The following is a 17,362-nucleotide window of genomic DNA, read 5'->3' as shown; positions in this document are numbered from 1 at the left end:
TTTATTAAATAAATGATAGAATTACGGACTCTACTACAAGCTTTAACAATAAAAAAACACGACAGAATACATCTTACTGGATTAAAAGGACTGTTCGAAATTCAAAAACTCTACCTATTCAAAAAAAAAAATATTCAAAATCACATAAAATACTCTGATTATCAATAGAATGTATGTATGTGGAAACAATATATTTATTAAGTTAAATATCGATGAAAACTTATAAATTAATGTAAATAACTGAAGATATAACATTCAATATTTTACACGGACAGCAATATTATATTATAAAAAATAAATAAAGTATAAAAATAATATATTGCTATAAAGGTACTCAATGTAGGAAACATTCATCGTAAACAATATTGGAAATACAAAATAGTAAGTTAAAAATATACGTTTTCGCAGCTGTTACAACAAAAAAAAATCGCAGTGGAGTTAATTGAATGTCACTTAAAACTATGAAAATATACAAAAATAACATCAGAAAAAGGATCAGTCTGAATTAATAAAGCTAAAAATAGTATTAAAACTTTTTTTTTTATATCTAAAATCAAAACCCGACGATGTTGTACATAAAAGACGTATCAAACACTGTTTATATTCTATTATATTATTTATACATAGTGTAAAAAATAATGTATCAATGCACTATATTGCTCCAAGTATTTCGTTGCTGTGAGTGAATCTTATAACTTTTAGATAAACCGCATACAATATATTCATTAGTAACAGGTCAGGGATATGTTTTACAAATATTATGCATTTAATACATATTTTATAACACCTTTCATTAAATCGTTCTTGATATCGACATACGTTAATACGAGAAACATAAGATGTATATCAAATATTTAAGGATATAAGGTAGTATCGTCAAAACTGCGTTCTAAAATAAATTATCGTCTAGAAATACATTTTAAGAATTTCATATTACTCTAAAGAAATATAGCATTTAAATTTATTTATTGTCAAAACATTGTGCCTGAGCACAAGACACTTAATAATAACTGGATATATAGAAATATTAAAAATAAACAACATAAATTTTATGTTTTTTCATATAAAAATCTTACGTTGGTAACCAACGCTTAAAATTCCATTAAGAATTATCTTCCTACGAAATTCATGAAGCAATAACGTGCATCTTTCTATACATAATTCTATAAAAAATTACCTGCCTCTATAAATATCTTCAAAAGGTTTATATAAGGTTATTTGAGCGATTTGGTTATGCGTTTAAATTTTTTAAATCACAAACAACAATTATAACGAAACTAGTAGGAAATCCTTTGAAAATATAGACGGATGAATGATTATTCAAGCTGGACGTACACATAACTAGCTAGTTATTACATTGAATCATTTTGAGCACGACGCTAAACTTAAGCTAAGACTATGCTGTATTTACTGGAAATAGTAGGACCTTTTTACAAAATAATTTCAAATCAGTGGCATTTATTTCACGTCTGATATAATACAGAAATATAACGTCTATTTCTGTAGTTAATGATAGCCGTTTTGATCATCGAAGGCTTCATAAACATCATGTATTTATTTTATAGGACTCTAAAATGTTTTTTATGAGAATTCTTTACGAGCATAAAATAACAGATAATGTCACTTATACCTATTAAAAATATAACTCACGAAAGTGAAATTATTTGGTATTATCTGTTACTACCCTGTCATTAATTTTTTTCTCTCGATTTTAAATTATTGAAATAGAATAGGTAGAGATTTAGTTTTAAAATATAATTAATTATATCAATTAAAATAATTAATGCAATTGACCTTTGGCAAGAGATTGGCATTATTTAAAAAATTGTGCTTCCAAAATATGAATATTTTAGCACCACTAACGATCGAAGAATTGTTAAAAAAATATCTAAAGAAACGTATTTCAGATAATAAGCCAATTAAATTAAGTACGAATCGATTTATCTTAGCGAAGGGGATAAAATAATATGTTGCTTTTAAACTCCTATTCAATTCCTTAAATTTATTATATGAGCAAATCAATTATTATTATCTTTATTTAGTACAGAGATCGAAAACTTTCTAATATTTAATTCTAATCGTGGCAATGCTTCTAAAGGGACGCCTATTAATCTAACCTATATGATTTTGATAATATTTTTCATACCAACAACATTTTCTTCCACAATTATAAGTTTTTATTATGTACAACTACTTATAATTACAACAATCTTGAAGTAAAATTAGTGACCACTTTATTATATAATTCCTACAAAGATCGATTAATTGATTTCGCTTTTACATAGTTATCGAATTTTCTGGCGCTAATTACGTACCTCAACGCACCTACTTCAGAAAACATGCACTTTTTATACATAAATAATTGCATTGTAGTGTTAAGCTCTATCATCTTTTTTGACTAAATTAACTGTAGAAGTTTTTGGTTTTGAACCAGACTGACAATTCTGTGACGATGATGTTGACATCAACGCTTTTCCCGATTTCCCATTTGCAGTACTTACAACTTCCGTAATAGGTTTTTGATCAAGCGTTTTCTTAGTCACGTTAGATATACTAGGAGTTGAGGATGAACCTATTTTAGTTTTAGACGTAGAAACTATATACAGTGGGAGAGTAGTAGCGACAGATGATGTTGGAGTAGTTTCTGCTTTGTGTATTTTCGATGATGAAGTGGAAACTAAAGAACTGTCCTGTTTTGACGGGGTTGGGTCATCCGTTACCTTCATACTTTTCACAGAAGAAGCCGTTGATGTTTTTGTAGACGGCGCCATGGTCACTGTTGTAATATTTAAAGATGGCTTCGTAGCTAATTTACCAGACGTCTCTGGAATTTTAGTTGATGTTGACTTTGCTTTCGCTGTGTCAGCACTAGTACTCGGTTTAGTTGTTAATGTCGTTGATGTTCCCGGAGTAATTAAAGGAGATTTTATAGCTGGGGTAAGTACAGTAGTATTTATTGATTTCGAAGGTAATTCAGATGCAGCTTTTGGACCTGCACAAGTTATTGCCACCTTTGTCAAGGACGTGACTGGTTTTTGGATCGTTTTTGTATTCACTGAAACGGCAGTAGTTACATCCTTTAACATAATATTCTGTACTGTACAAGGTTTATCCTTAGCTGAATTAACCAAATCTTTTTTACCAGTTTCAACAGCTTCCTCCATCATAGCATTCTTTTGTCGTTGCAGTTTTTTAATACTTGAAGAAAAGTTCTTGCTAGAATCAGTTTGATCGCTTTGAGGTGATACATTTGATTTGCTACTTTGTTTAGTTGAGCTTGTTGTTGACTGGTTTGTACTTATCTTTTCAACGTCACTTGATGGCTTTATTTTCTCGACTATGTTACTTTTATTTAATGTACTTGGTTTATTTGAAGATTTCAATAATTCTTTAGAAGTATCCGGCAATACACCATTGCTTTTATACGTAGTATTTTCTGCTTTTGTTGTTATTTTGTCATCACAAGTTACTTTAGGCATTAAAGATCTTTCATCAGAAGTATTTGTATTAACCTTTCCAAGACTCACCTTTTGATCTTTGCTAAACAACTTTTCTGATTGTTCAGAGGAACCAGCAGATTGTTCTTTCAGTTCTTTATTTTTGTTTTGTTCATTTTTAATGTGCATAGATGTTAAAGGTATAGTAGGTGTTACCTTGGCATTAGGCTGATTATTGAAATTTGATGATTCCAACGTTAAATCAGATTTTATATTCACATTTTTCGTTATGTCGCCTTTATTGGTTTGTGATACATTATATCTTTTATTATCTTCATAGATAACTCCAGATTTGACAATATTACCTTCGATTGTTGATAATATTGGCACAGTTGTAACTGGAACTGGTTCGATTGCCTTCGTTTTATTATCTGCATGAATTTTTGCCGTTGTAAAGATAACTGGGTTTGATCCCTGGGATACAATTTTACATCCATCAATTTCTACAAGAACGGAACTACTTGCTGTTGTTGTCTTTTCTTTTGTTAAGTCATATCCACTAAAGACATTCGTGTTCATGTGATTATAGATAGGTGGTGACTCAGAAGTTAAGGGAGATGTTCGTTTTTCAACCGTAGAAGCAATATTATTTGAAATACTCGAAGGTGACGATATTTTGGCTTTTTCATATGGTTTTGCATCTTTTTCGCACATGCTCTCAGTCTTAGATTTGTTTAATAAATATTTGGCACTTTTGTTAGCAATCACAGAATTATCTTTCTCAGTTTGCAACAACGGTTCTATGATAGCGTCATCTGAATCATGGCTGAAGTTTGGCACTTTCCTTTTAATTGAATTTTTCTTTACTTTGTTAGTGCTTGTACTGGGTTTCTTTAGTTCGTTATCTAATCCACTACCAATGGATGTCGAGTCTGCACCATCCTGTGATGTCTGAAATTATTTATAAAAGAAAGTGTTGCGTTGTATTTTGTTTTATAACTCAACAAAAAGTATACTATTGCAATTTTATTCCATACGATACAAATTATTAAATTCAAAAGTGTCCGAACTTTCAACGTTCATCATTTCTTTGGCTTACCTTCCGCATAGCAAGCAGCGGATGGGCATGAGGTCATGCTCCTCGTTCACGCAGTACCGGCCTGCCGTGAAGCAGCAGTACAGGTGGAGACAGCTCCGTCTCGCGGAAAGTGCTAGCACAGGATGCAGACGCTGGACCCCATTCCTCAGTAGGACGAGCGAGGACTCTTGCTTTCTGAATCGTAGATTATTTCAAAAAACTACATCACAATACCCAGTAGTTAAAGCTAATCGATCATATATGAATGTTAACTTGAAAATACAGCATCCAAACAAATTATTGAAATATATTTCTAAGTTACTTTTATACCTATTTTGTTTTTTTTTTTATAAAAAAATCCTTTAAAAATTTAGGTTACAGTTTTATTTTGTACTTGATCAAAACACATGAAATTAAAAAAATGTTTTACGTAACAAACTTGTACCTCCATAATAGTAAGATCGTCGGGTCCACTGCATATTTGATTGACGGCCATCAGTACTACGACGACTATAGGCAACACTCCCAGTGTCCAACCCACCGCGTCCGCCCACATTGGGTATACGTAATGACCATAAGAAGCTGGCTTGTACTCAATCCAATTAAACACCAAAATAAACTGAAAAACAAATATTATAAAACATCATGCTTATAATATACTTATCTCTTTTTTTCTTCAACTCACAACTAAGGCTGCTGGCGTAATAATCCTCCACATGGCACTCCAGAACACCACCCAAAGCCTCGACTGCCTACCAATCATCGTTTGTATATCGATGCAGAACTTTTCAGCTCCATATATCCAAGCAATCAAAATGCACTCTCCAATAGCTATGATCAGAACCGACCAATTCGCTGCGTATTTGTCCATCAATTGTAACCAATACATACCACTCTGAAATGTAGTTATAAGTTCCAGATAAAGAACCAAACTCAATAATGTCTGCACTAACTATGTTATTAAATGATACTTACATTTGTCGTGAAAATCAAGCCACCCAAATAACCGAACACAGCCACTGCTAGCACTACCCATGTCTTCTTCTGTCGAAATTTTGGAAATCGATCCAAAATAGCTGTTGTTACAGTCTCCATGAGAGCAAACTGCAAAAGATAATAATTAAATAAGCAGCTGAGGCCTCGAGAGTTTATGTCTCTCAGAATATTTCTAGTGACATGAAATGCACCTGAGAATCAAGTCCCAATGTCAGAAGCATAACGAAGAAAAGTATGGACCATAAAGGTGATACTGGTAATCTTGTAACCACCTCCGGGTATACAATAAATGCCAGTCCAGCGCCCTGGTCTACCACACGGTCAACTTCTACCTCAAGCTCATGAGCCAAAAATCCAATAACGGAGAAAATCACCAACCCAGCGAAGAACGACGTTGCAATGTTAGAGACAGCAACTATGAGAGAATCACTGAAAATGGAACGATAAATTTATAAAACTGGAGACATAATTTAAGATGATACAAAATTTTTAAATTCTATACACTCACATGTAGCAATTGTTTGAGAATTTATTGTAGGAGGATAAAGTAATTAGTCCTCCCCAAGCTGGACTCAATGCAAAAAATATCTGCACTGCTGCATCGCCCCACACCTGCCATTACAAAAGTCGCCTTAATAATATACTTTTATTATTGTTTGTTACATTTTCATGAAAGAGAAATTGTTTTGTTCATGGTGCCTACTTTGTTTTCGAAGCAAAAACCTACCTGAGCATTTGCAAGTTGGCTAAAGTCTGGTGTAAGATAAAACAGTATACCCGTCGACGCTCCAGGCAGAGTAACACCACGAAAAAATAAAATCACCAAAACCACGTAAGGAAACAACGCTGTAAAATAGACGACCTAAAACAAGGAGAGACATAATTATTTTTTTTTTCTTGATGAAAATCAATCTTTTATGGAAATAATAAGAATTATTAATTGTCAAATTTTATTTGAAATATATTTTTTACTTTAAACGCTTATAATCGTGATAATATAGAGAATGTTTATCATATAAAATATAAAGTCAGATGTTCTTTATAATGTAAAGTTTTGTTATAAAATTTTACACTCCATTTAATAAATACATGAAACGAAGTGCATGTCTCATACATAAGTATGAAACTGGACAAACTAGAAAGCTACAAACCTTTCCCGAAGACTGTACACCTTTGCATAAGCAAAGAAATACAATAAGCCACGCAGCGAATAGACAAGCAGCCATACCCCAGCGGATTTGACCTGTTTCTTCAATGCCAGATGAAAGTCCAAGCACTTGATTACTGTAAGAAAATTAATAACATAAATATAAAAAAAGGCTTATTTACATCTTGGAATTAAAATTTCTATTCAATATAAGAAATACCTGAAACATTCTACAAGGTAATGATTTATGTATTTTATTTAGAAGAGATGTTAATTCACTGAATCGGCAATAGCTTCATTTTATGTCTATCCGCGATATAAGATGTAGAAAACGTTTTTTTGATTAAATAAATTAAAAAAACCAGTCTTCCACGAAATAAAAATATAATATAATGAAACTTACGTAAAATATTCCTCAGCAGGGGGCTTTCTTACTGCTGTATCAGCTAGAGCAATGATATTATTAACAATGGCATAGCTTTGATTCACACATTGTCTCAGATAGTACGTGCCATTGCTCGCCTCGCATATGTCTGCTTCTTCGTATGAATAACAATCTATAAAAGAACGTGTAATTATAAAATCTGAGAGTTACAGTATTTTGTCGCCTCCTATGTGTATTAGTATGGCTTACATTTAGTGCTCCAATCAGCGTCGCAGTTCTGCCACGGCAATTGGTAAAAAATGCTTGTAAACGACACCACCATGTAATAGATAGTCCAAGCAATGATCAGGTTATAGTATAACATAACTATACTTGATACTATGACCATCCCATAGCCCAATCCTCTGAAAAGTGGGCAGAATCTATTGTAAACAGCTACCGGCCCCAATGCAGCGTATTGTCCGAAAGACAGCTCCATGAACATAAGAGGAAGACCAGCTATTATCAGCATCACGGTGAAAGGAATCAGAAAGGCACCTGAAAGTTAAAACACAATTATAATTATAGAGTAATTCGATATTATTCCGTTTATTTAATACAAAAATTCTGTTAAAATATAACTGGAACGTTATATTTACATAGATTTTGCTATTGTGACCTGATTCAAACAGTCTAATTAAACCCTAAGTAAATAGGCCACCTAATACATCCACTTATTTCCTGTCACACTAGCGAAACGGATGTGACATTTTACTTACACACTATACATCTGTCTACAAGTATTTATAACTATAGTTATATACACAAAAGATTTGTCTATTACGACATACATGACCATTTTTAAATAACTCTATAAATACTATGTTAACTTAATAAAGGATTTTTAGCTGATATAGGAATTAATATTGGGAAATGGACAAATTGAAAATGTTTATTTTTACAACCCTTTTTGAATTTCAGACTTTAAATATTTCTTCTAAGATCAGGAATATTTTCTATTTGAAAAAAATATGAATTTTTGACATTTTATTTGATATGTATAAAACAAATTAAAAAAAAATATACGTGTATATGACACTCGTTAATGTTGTCAACACACTCTTTATTCACACGAAATGAAGAAATGTTTTAATGGAGCAGACGGCGCTTAACAACATGAAAACCCTTCAACTTACAGAGACATTTAAATGAAAAGAGATCTAGAATATGTGAATAACTGCTCTGCTATCCACTGAAACATACCAGTATTATAGTTGTAACTTGTAGATATATTATGTAACGCGATGAGTTTTTAATGAGAAAGCTTATGAGAATGGTTGGTTACATCAATGATTAAAGAATTTTTATTTAGCTTCCACTGAACAACGACTTTAAGTTATTGAGTAATATGCACGTATGTCATATATAAAAGAATAACAATTTATACATTAGTATACGTAATTAACCATACAAAATTAAAATTCGTAAATCAAACATAAAGCATCAGAGAGATAAAATTTTATTGACTTATTTGTTTATTTTTATATTATGCTATAACATAATAACGATTATCGTATAACAAGTGCAAAATGTGATATAAGACCGCAAATATAATTATGACATTGGTGGCCGGACTCATTAGTGTTAGCTTGGCAAACTCGCTCATTATTTTCATAAGGCCACCTGAGCGCTATTATGTTATCACATAATAGATGTCAAAAGAGGTTTTGCTTGAATTGAAACCGTTTAAAACGCTTTTATTGCAAAAAAAAAATAATCTTTGAAGCGCTTGATATTTTTAGAATATCAATTTTTCATTGGTTTAAAATATCTTGATTTTACACTATTTCAAGGCAATCCCACAACGGTTTTGTTTTTTCATTGAGTAATGAGATTTATATATTCTGAAGGGTGTAATTATGAATTATTTATGTGTACCTTCAATTCACAAAATTTATATATATATATGTAGTAAATGAATATGTACTGAAGTATACCAACCTCCTCCGTTATTATAGCAGAGGTAGGGAAATCTCCAGACGTTGCCCAACCCCACGCTATAACCTAGAAGAGATAGGAGGAAATCGAAACGTCCTGTCCAATTCCCTCTTTCCGGTTCCACTTCCTCTACAATCGGTTCTCGACTTACGTCGTCCTTATACTGTCATAAACAACAATTAAAAATATTAAAAAATCAACATCAATAAGCAGATTTGAATGCTAGCCAAATTTATATTTAACACAATTAAAAAACAAATATATATCTTTTTATTATTTAAATGACGCAACTCGTCATGGGAGAGCAATTAAAAAGTGTATATATAAATTTCAATTCCTGAAAATTTCAAATAATATCGGTCGATACTCACATCAGAATAATTTAGATCCATTGCTGGTATGTTCTTGGTCACCGCAGGAATCGGCGTCGGTGATTGTTTTTCCGTTTTCATTTTTGTTTTTTTTTTTTGTTATTTAATTCATACAACGATCAAATCAAAATTTAAGCTGAAACATTTTATAAAGAATCACTTCAGAGACGATCGCACAGAGACCGCGCCGCACATCACTTCGCACTCCCAACATTAATGAATGATGAACAACGCGAGAGTCTTTTTATGTCATTTCCAACAGGAGGACGATAATTGATCGTTAACATTAGACGACATCGTTTATAATAACAATATTATAGAGAATAAAGTGTTATAGATTTAAAGGTACATGAAATCGAAAAACACGGAACGCAGGAACGCGCAGATGTCAAGTTTCGCATCGACCGAACTCTGAATGAACATCTAGGTCAATATCAAGCCTCTGCCTCCTCAGCCCCCTCACCTCCTGTGAAACGTTCGTTCCCAGACGAAAATCATATGGAAATGTCCTTTGCTTGCATCGCAATAACACATCGAGCTATTGATATTTGCAATTAATTTAACTATAGAAATATGACATAATTATAAATTCCACTACTCTACTTCAACTCATTTTTAAAAAGTGAATATAATCTTAATCATTATATAATATATGATATAAACAATAATAATATATGATATTTTACATCGTCACGGAAAATTATCACCCACAAAATTATTAAAATTAATATTATACAGCTCTCAAATTAAGAGATTAAAGGATATTCAATGGCATTGCATAGGCGGCAAAAGGCAGAGGCGGACAGGGCGGCGCGAAAGGTCGTGAAAGTAGAACGGTGTATTGATTGCGTGCGCGGCATCTTGCCCTGATGCCGACACTCTCATAACTATGCCCTAGGTCATACACGAAGACCCTCCTAATGATTATTTGTATTAATTTATAAGCATTTTATTACCACTAGAACATTATGACAAAACGAGCTAATAAAACTTTGTATGCTTTAATGACTAGACTTCCCTTTTAACTCGATATCAATTATCAAAAAGGTTTAAATATAAATAAATGAAAGTGTAATATGTATACGTTCTTTGATAGCAAAAATAATTTTATTAATATTTTATAAAAATATTGTTTACACGAATCGAAATCAAAATGAAGACCTAAGTAGTTGATATTAAAAATCAAAAGCCATAAGAACTTTTAACACGCACAGCACTGTAAAAAACTTGATGTCTACTACATTACGTAAATATGGCAGTCGGATTCATAATGTTTTGCTTGCTTTATTTGTTATGTGCGAGCGTGAAATGTTTTTTTTTTTATTGTAAAATTTACATATACATATTAGATGCGCAAAAATTTTATATGCCAGTTTGGTACATTGGAACATAGAAAAGTAAGAGGTGGTAGCATAGGCTCACTTACGTGCTTTAAGGTAACGATCCTTTTGACTGCTTTTTTTTTATATCTACGACTTATTATCGTTTGCTTAATAAATAAATTCAAACAATACCTTCAATATATTCTAAAAACCGTTGGCGACTATTTATTTATTATTATATTAACTTTAAAAAAAGGACTAAAAATATAATTTTGAACTGAAAAAAGAATTATTTTATTTTCTTTGCTATTCAAATATTAAATAACACCCATTCGTTAAACTAATTTTGGTCGATTGACAAGTAATTTAAAGCTTTCGTGTTAAAATCAGAAATTCTATTTAATTTATTACAAATAGAATATCCATTAAATAAACAATAATATTATGTGTATAATAAATCAATTTAAAAAATATATTAGTTTACGAAATTACAAAATTTTTCATTCCATTGCAAAAATGAAAAATGTGTCGAAATATTGAATTATTCGCAAACTTTATGTTTTAGTTACCCCAAGTACCAATCATTTCGAAATAGCACATGAAAAATATATGAAGTTTTTAGGTATTAAAATGCATCCACAACCTGAGCGAGAGCGTTACCGCAGCCTCCCCCCACCTTGTGATGAAAAGGAATTACGCTGATTTTTATGAGCTTTATATCCAGGACTTCCACATAACCACAGCTGCCTTTCATCATTATTCTAGAGTTACCAAAAAAAGGTATAAAAATGCTAAGAATGTCTAATATTACGTAACATATGAATATTTTATGTAACATTTATTACTTGTAGCGCACTCACAGCAACTCCCAAGTCTCGGCATATAATGAGAAGACTCCTACTTCCTAGTAAAGTAGTTAGTGAGTTAAGTTGGTTAGTCATTGGTGGGAAATTTTATTATAACCGACGACAACATAGTTAACCGGTATTGTTAGTAATTTAATTACATATGCAATGCAAGTACGTATGAAGAAAAACCTTATATATTCTTTTTACTTATACATTATTCAAGCCAATTTGTCTGATATATAAATATATTATGAAAATTATTGCGATTTAATATTTATTTTTTAATTTTCTTCGTAGTTCGTGCCACTATAGATCAATCAAAATCGGTTCATATATGTTTATAATCACTACAATAATATGTATAGATAAATATTTTCACGCATTTTCATATACTCAAATTTCATAATTAGTTCATATTTCTCAAATTACATTACTCTACTTATTTTCTTTTTTGTACGACCGATATTTTTTAAAGGTTATATAAATTCGTATCAACCATTCTATTATTAAATCATTCGTTGTTCACTTATATTGGGGTTATTGTTATGAAGTCCACACGTGACTAACATTTCGCTCTCGACCCGGACTCCACTCAGGCTTGAGGGCACTTTGATACGGTCAATATCCCAAACCACTCATTCACCTATTGATCCGTCTATTGAATGATGTTAATTTTTTTATTGAAATTCATTTAACGAGTAAAAATCAACTTCCAGAAATTTGTCTCCATAAAATTTACCTGTTTATGAAAAACTTTTTACATTTGTAATAATATGACGTGCCTATTTATAACGTATAATCCTTTAACGAGATAAAAAAAACTACTATCGAAGTTGACTAAAAATCCATTTTTTACTCAACTTCTTTAGTAGGCCAGGAATGTATAATTATTAATTATAATACAATCTAAAACGTCTTAAAAAAAATTTATTTACATACAATAAAAATGGAGACAAGATGAGCTCAATCCTACTAAGCATTCTTTATAGAGGTAACAAAATTAATTTATCCAAATTAGTAGAAGACTCTTAAATATAATCTTAATATTATAAAAACATGAATACAATATAGATTAATATAACTGATTTTTGACGTTTTATTTAAGTCCAATATGGCGGACAATAAACATGGCGGTTTAATAAATAACTAATCAATTGAATAAAAATATTTGTTTGCAAAGAAACTAGAAGCTATCAAAGAAACTATATTTCCACGTAAACTTTTTATTTTCCGTTTCGAGAGCAATATAAGACTATGTGCATGAATAAATTATTTTTGTAATGAGATTTTTAATGCGTAATTTTGTTATCCTTTTGTGTTTCATCAAGGCAAAGGTATTTTTTTTAATTTTTTTTTTATGCATATCCCTGAAAAATAAAATTTTTGTAGTTCCTAAATTATTAACTTTTTTTTAATTCTGTCTTTATACAAAAATGCCATGGAAGTAAACGAAATAAAAATACATTAATAGTTGAAAATAAAATATTTATTGTGATAAACAGCACCATAGAAAGGCAATAAAAAAAAACAACAAAACTAGGAATGTATAAAAGTTTTAAATGTGAATTTTGGACCCATTTTCGCTTAAATTCTAAAAAAAAATATATAAAAACTACAAATGTAGAAAAAACAATGCAACGTTTTTATATGAACTATAGATATATTTCCGAATCCTTCCCCATGTTTTCATTTTCTTAACCATTTTACTTCTTAGAGAGTAATGATTTAATGAGAGATTCCAGCTTCCTGCCATCCGCTGCAAATTTTCTGATGCCGTCGGAAAGTTTGTCAGTGGCCATTTGGTCTTCATTCAGTTGCCAGCGGAACTGTGCCTCGGTTAAAGATATTTTCTTAATGTCACACTGAGCCGCTGTTTTTGAATCAAGAACCTGTTAACAGGAAAAATTTAATAAACACAATGTAATTTTCAAGTTGAAATGTCTATATACAAACATTGCGTTTAAAATTATGTCACGGTTAAAGGAAGAAAACGTCGTTTTCATACAGCTATAGAATCATAGACAATTTTTTGTACAAGCACCCAAGGTCTTTGGAAAGGTGGAATAGTCTTGTTAAATTCCACGCGTCATGACGCTGTGACGTCATCACAATGAAATGATATTAGAATGCAGTTAGCTGAATAATGTTATGGAATTAGGAATAAATGTATTAAAAATTTATATGCATTATTTTAGCAAGTTAATGTCATATAAGTACAACATTAGATTAATAACAGACAAATATTTAAAAGTTTCATAATGACTGATCAGAAATAGGCATAAATGAATGAGTAATGTATACCACATCTAGAGGAATCCATAGCCTATGGATATTAAATCTTATTAAATAAAAATCTACTAACAACCCAGGAAATATAAGACTAACTATACACATAGCACAGATTCCATAGAAAATGTACATACAGAACTGGACTTTAATCTTTAATTTGTTTAAGGAATAACCATTGTTTGTATTCTTTGGACTGTTTAGTAGCAATTGAATCATAAATATCCATTATATCTTCATATGTAACACAATATGTTAATTCTGGTAGACAAAAAGATAGAAAAAGCAAACAAAATAACTTCTTGCTACAAGACCACCTTACATATATGATGCCTATTCTAAAATTATATTCAATTTGTATGCTTAGATAAAAATGTTAAAAACAAAATGATTATGCTTATTATAACCTTCTTAAGAGGCTGTTCACTGTTGGCAAGCTCCTGAAGCAGTTTTGGACTGATGGTGAGCAAATCGCAGCCAGCCAGCTCTTTTATCTCTCCAGTGTTACGGAATGAGGCCCCCATAACCTGTGTCTTGTAGCCAAACTTCTTGTAGTAGTTGTACACACGGGATACAGACAACACTCCCGGATCATCCTTGGGTTCATATGTCAACTTTGTGTGTTCCACATACCTACAAAACAGTAATCATTTGTATTAAAACAAATGAAAATTAAAACAGTCCTATATATATAATGAATTAAATTACATTGATAAAAGATAAATCACTAATCACAAGACTTTTATAGATGTATGGACATATTATTGTTTTATATATTTTCATTGTGTTATAAATATATTTAAAACAAAGCAAACTAACATATATTTTAAAGAATCGATATAGAAATAAATCATTGTACATTTAACAAACAGTTCACATACCAATCCAATATTCTTCCAACAAATGGTGATATCAGTGTCACATTGGCCTCAGCACATGCAATTGCTTGGCACATTGAGAACAGGAGGGTCAGATTACAATGAATACCATGTTTTTTCTCCAATTCCCTACAAAAAAAAACATTTGTTAAAAAATCAATTTTTACATCACTTTCTATCCAGTAAATAGTTCCCATCTCACCGTGCAGCTTGGATACCCTCCCATGTTGATGCAAGTTTGATCAAAATCCTCTCTTTCTTGATACCTTGCTCAGCAAACATGCCAATCAATTTTATTGCTTTAGCCATACTAGCATCCTTATCGAATGACAATCTAAAAATATGTCCTAAATAAGTATGTGCGATAGAAAATTCTTATATAGTCAGTAGTGTATCAGTAAGTCATTTTTATAGTGTACTAAATACTTGCAAAATAGAAAAATATGGCCATATACTACTATTTCATCAAATATACAGCCCAATAATACAACAATGACTAAGATTTTCTAGACCAGTTCCCCTAATAATGCCATGTGTTATAAAAAATATATTTATAAATAAAATTATTGGTTTAACTGTAATATGCACAAAGATGTTAATGTTTCCCTATGCTTATACATACATATTTCAGACTAAATAATTTTAAAAATTCAAAAATTTTTTTGGCTATTACCTCGCATCTACTTCAACAGAAACACGTCCAGGTATAATTTTTAGTATTTCACAACCAAACAAAACGCTTAACATGTCCATGACCTCAGATAATTGTTCTTCTAGATTTCTGTAAAAACGAAAATTATTTACTATAAGTTTATTACATTTTATATATAATTTAAATGTTTATGATATTTATTTTTAACTAACCGTTCGTCTTTATATCGAAACTTAAAACAAGTGATAAAAATTATCTCTTGTGTGCCGACATACAGGTTTTTTAAATATTTTCTTTAATAGTATTATCATGATTTTAATAGTCCTAGTTATAAAAAAAGTGGCCATAAGTAACCCAATATTCTAAAATAATAAAAACAGATAATAAAGATTATCACAGATCTAAACATATTTATTTAAACATTTAATATGATAACTATCTATTTTATCATCACAAATCAGTCAAATTATATTGTAACTTCAATTATTTATGAATTATGATATTTCCCTTCAGATATGCAGTGATTACAATTTTTTAACATGTTATGTCATGGAATATTATTTTAGAAATTATTCACTGTGAATTTTGAAGGTGTAAGACTTATTTGATGACAGTGCAATATTTATTAGAATAATCATTTTCCTTTCAACATATATACATACATACATAAAGAAACACTCAATCAATATAAGTAATTTTTGATTTAAGAAATAATTATCGAATTTTGTTATAAACTTAACATTATATAACAGGGTTTTATCCTCAAATGTAAGTCAGAAATGCTGTACATACCCCCCACAGTCCATTCCATATTTGATAGCTTTGTCCAGCAAATGTTGATATTGTTCCATACCAGCTGCAGAGAGAATTAAACTTGGATTCGTAGTGGCATCCGTAGGCTTGTAAGCCTTCATAGCTGAAATATAAAATACAAGTATGTATTTTCGTTTTCAATTTCGTGTATAATTTTTTTATTAAATATAAATCTGAATTATATATTTTTTTTCAATTGCAGAAAATATGTCTAAAGTATTTATATGTATATATATAATAGTTATTTTAGATTTAGTTTTTCTAACCTTCGAAGTCACCGGTATCGGCCACAACAGTTGAAAATTGTTTTAATTGGTCTAAGGCACTCATTTTTGTACGCTTTGCTTGAGGTTCACTACTCATACTAAATATATTTCTTAAAAACCTGAAAGGTAAACTGAAACGAAACGACACCGAGCGAAACGTGAAATACGCTCCTATCTATAAATTTGAAGGTGACCCCGCAAAATCGTGTAAAGTGTAAACGTAATGAAGCCGTCACTCTCGCACAACGATAACCTTCTTCTACTTAAGACTAACTTGGTAGTTGATTGTTTATGTAAAATTAATATTTTAGAATAATATTTACAACTTTCTTTAATTTTTACGTTTTCATTTTAAAAAAATCTGTCATTTGCATGTTCAGTGCCCTTTTACTATTTCTAATATTACTTTAGAAAATAATTCTTTGTATTACTTTAAGGTTATAAGTCGTTAAAGCGACCACGCTTGAAACAATAAATTACGAATGAAAGAATTCAAATATTTTCTACTATTAAATTAAAATATAATAACATATCTACTTTAAATAAGTATATATTTTTAGTAAATAAATTAAGACTTCCGAGCCAAGGAAAGAGGATTCCAATAGTCCTTTAAAAATTATCATGATTCAACAATGCCATACACATAATTTTTATTAATTTATTCAGTAAATTTTAGTTTCTACTGAAACATTATTTTTCCACTTTTGCTGTTAATACTTGTTTTAAGCGAAATGCAATTATTTGAAATTCTTCATTTTGATATTTTCAAAACTTATTTATTTGTTTTTAATGTTAATGAGTTAATGACAGAGTTGTAAAATTATCTTTATATTTTGGGAGCCTGTAATAGTTACTTTACACAAATACAGAGCACGCACAAAAAATATAATTAAATCATAAACTATG

The 17,362-nt window shown here is 30.5% G+C and overlaps 2 protein-coding genes across 3 annotated transcripts; both read right to left on the bottom strand.

The window, feature by feature from the left end:
- Positions 1 to 2,217: 2,217 nt before the first annotated feature.
- On the bottom strand, positions 2,218 to 9,806 carry LOC116766220 (sodium- and chloride-dependent glycine transporter 1-like). 2 transcript variants are annotated; one of them, XM_032656003.2, is made up of 13 exons: positions 9,392 to 9,806; positions 9,024 to 9,183; positions 7,293 to 7,580; positions 7,062 to 7,215; positions 6,663 to 6,795; positions 6,239 to 6,373; positions 6,020 to 6,123; positions 5,703 to 5,940; positions 5,491 to 5,619; positions 5,201 to 5,410; positions 4,961 to 5,134; positions 4,537 to 4,710; positions 4,253 to 4,388 (listed from the first exon to the last, which is right to left on the bottom strand). In XM_032656003.2, the coding sequence occupies exons 1-12, from the start codon at positions 9,470 to 9,472 to the stop codon at positions 4,570 to 4,572; spliced, it is 1,947 nt and encodes a 648-aa protein (XP_032511894.2). In that variant the 5' UTR covers positions 9,473 to 9,806; the 3' UTR covers positions 4,253 to 4,388; positions 4,537 to 4,569. The 2 variants fall into 2 exon arrangements, with proteins under 2 accessions (XP_032511893.2, XP_032511894.2); XM_032656002.2 differs by lacking the exons at positions 4,961 to 5,134; positions 5,201 to 5,410; positions 5,491 to 5,619; ... (6 more) ...; positions 9,024 to 9,183; positions 9,392 to 9,806 and having other exon boundaries at positions 2,218 to 4,388; positions 4,537 to 4,668.
- A 3,223-nt stretch (positions 9,807 to 13,029) lies between these two features.
- LOC116766432 (probable transaldolase) lies at positions 13,030 to 16,899 on the bottom strand. Its single transcript, XM_032656273.2, has 7 exons — positions 16,457 to 16,899; positions 16,170 to 16,293; positions 15,399 to 15,506; positions 14,928 to 15,059; positions 14,729 to 14,854; positions 14,255 to 14,480; positions 13,030 to 13,450 (listed from the first exon to the last, which is right to left on the bottom strand). The coding sequence occupies exons 1-7, from the start codon at positions 16,551 to 16,553 to the stop codon at positions 13,265 to 13,267; spliced, it is 999 nt and encodes a 332-aa protein (XP_032512164.2). The 5' UTR covers positions 16,554 to 16,899; the 3' UTR covers positions 13,030 to 13,264.
- Between the last annotated feature and the right edge of the window lie 463 nt (positions 16,900 to 17,362).

This window comes from Danaus plexippus, chromosome 15 (genome assembly GCF_018135715.1).
Source record: "Danaus plexippus chromosome 15, MEX_DaPlex, whole genome shotgun sequence".
NCBI classification, from domain to species: Eukaryota; Metazoa; Arthropoda; class Insecta; order Lepidoptera; family Nymphalidae; genus Danaus; species Danaus plexippus.
Note: the sequence above shows the minus strand (reverse complement) of the source record. Positions and strands in the feature narration are given on the sequence as shown.

Coding starts and splice junctions, on each gene's coding strand:
- LOC116766432 (XM_032656273.2), bottom strand. CDS start 16,553: ATGAGTAGTGAACCTCAAGCAAAGCGTACAAAAATGAGTGCCTTAGAC. Junction 16,294..16,456: donor CGATACCGGTGACTTCGAAG/GTTAGAAAAACT, acceptor TTTATATTTCAG/CTATGAAGGCTTACAAGCCT. Junction 13,451..14,254: donor GTGAACAGCCTCTTAAGAAG/GTTATAATAAGC, acceptor TCCTGTTAACAG/GTTCTTGATTCAAAAACAGC.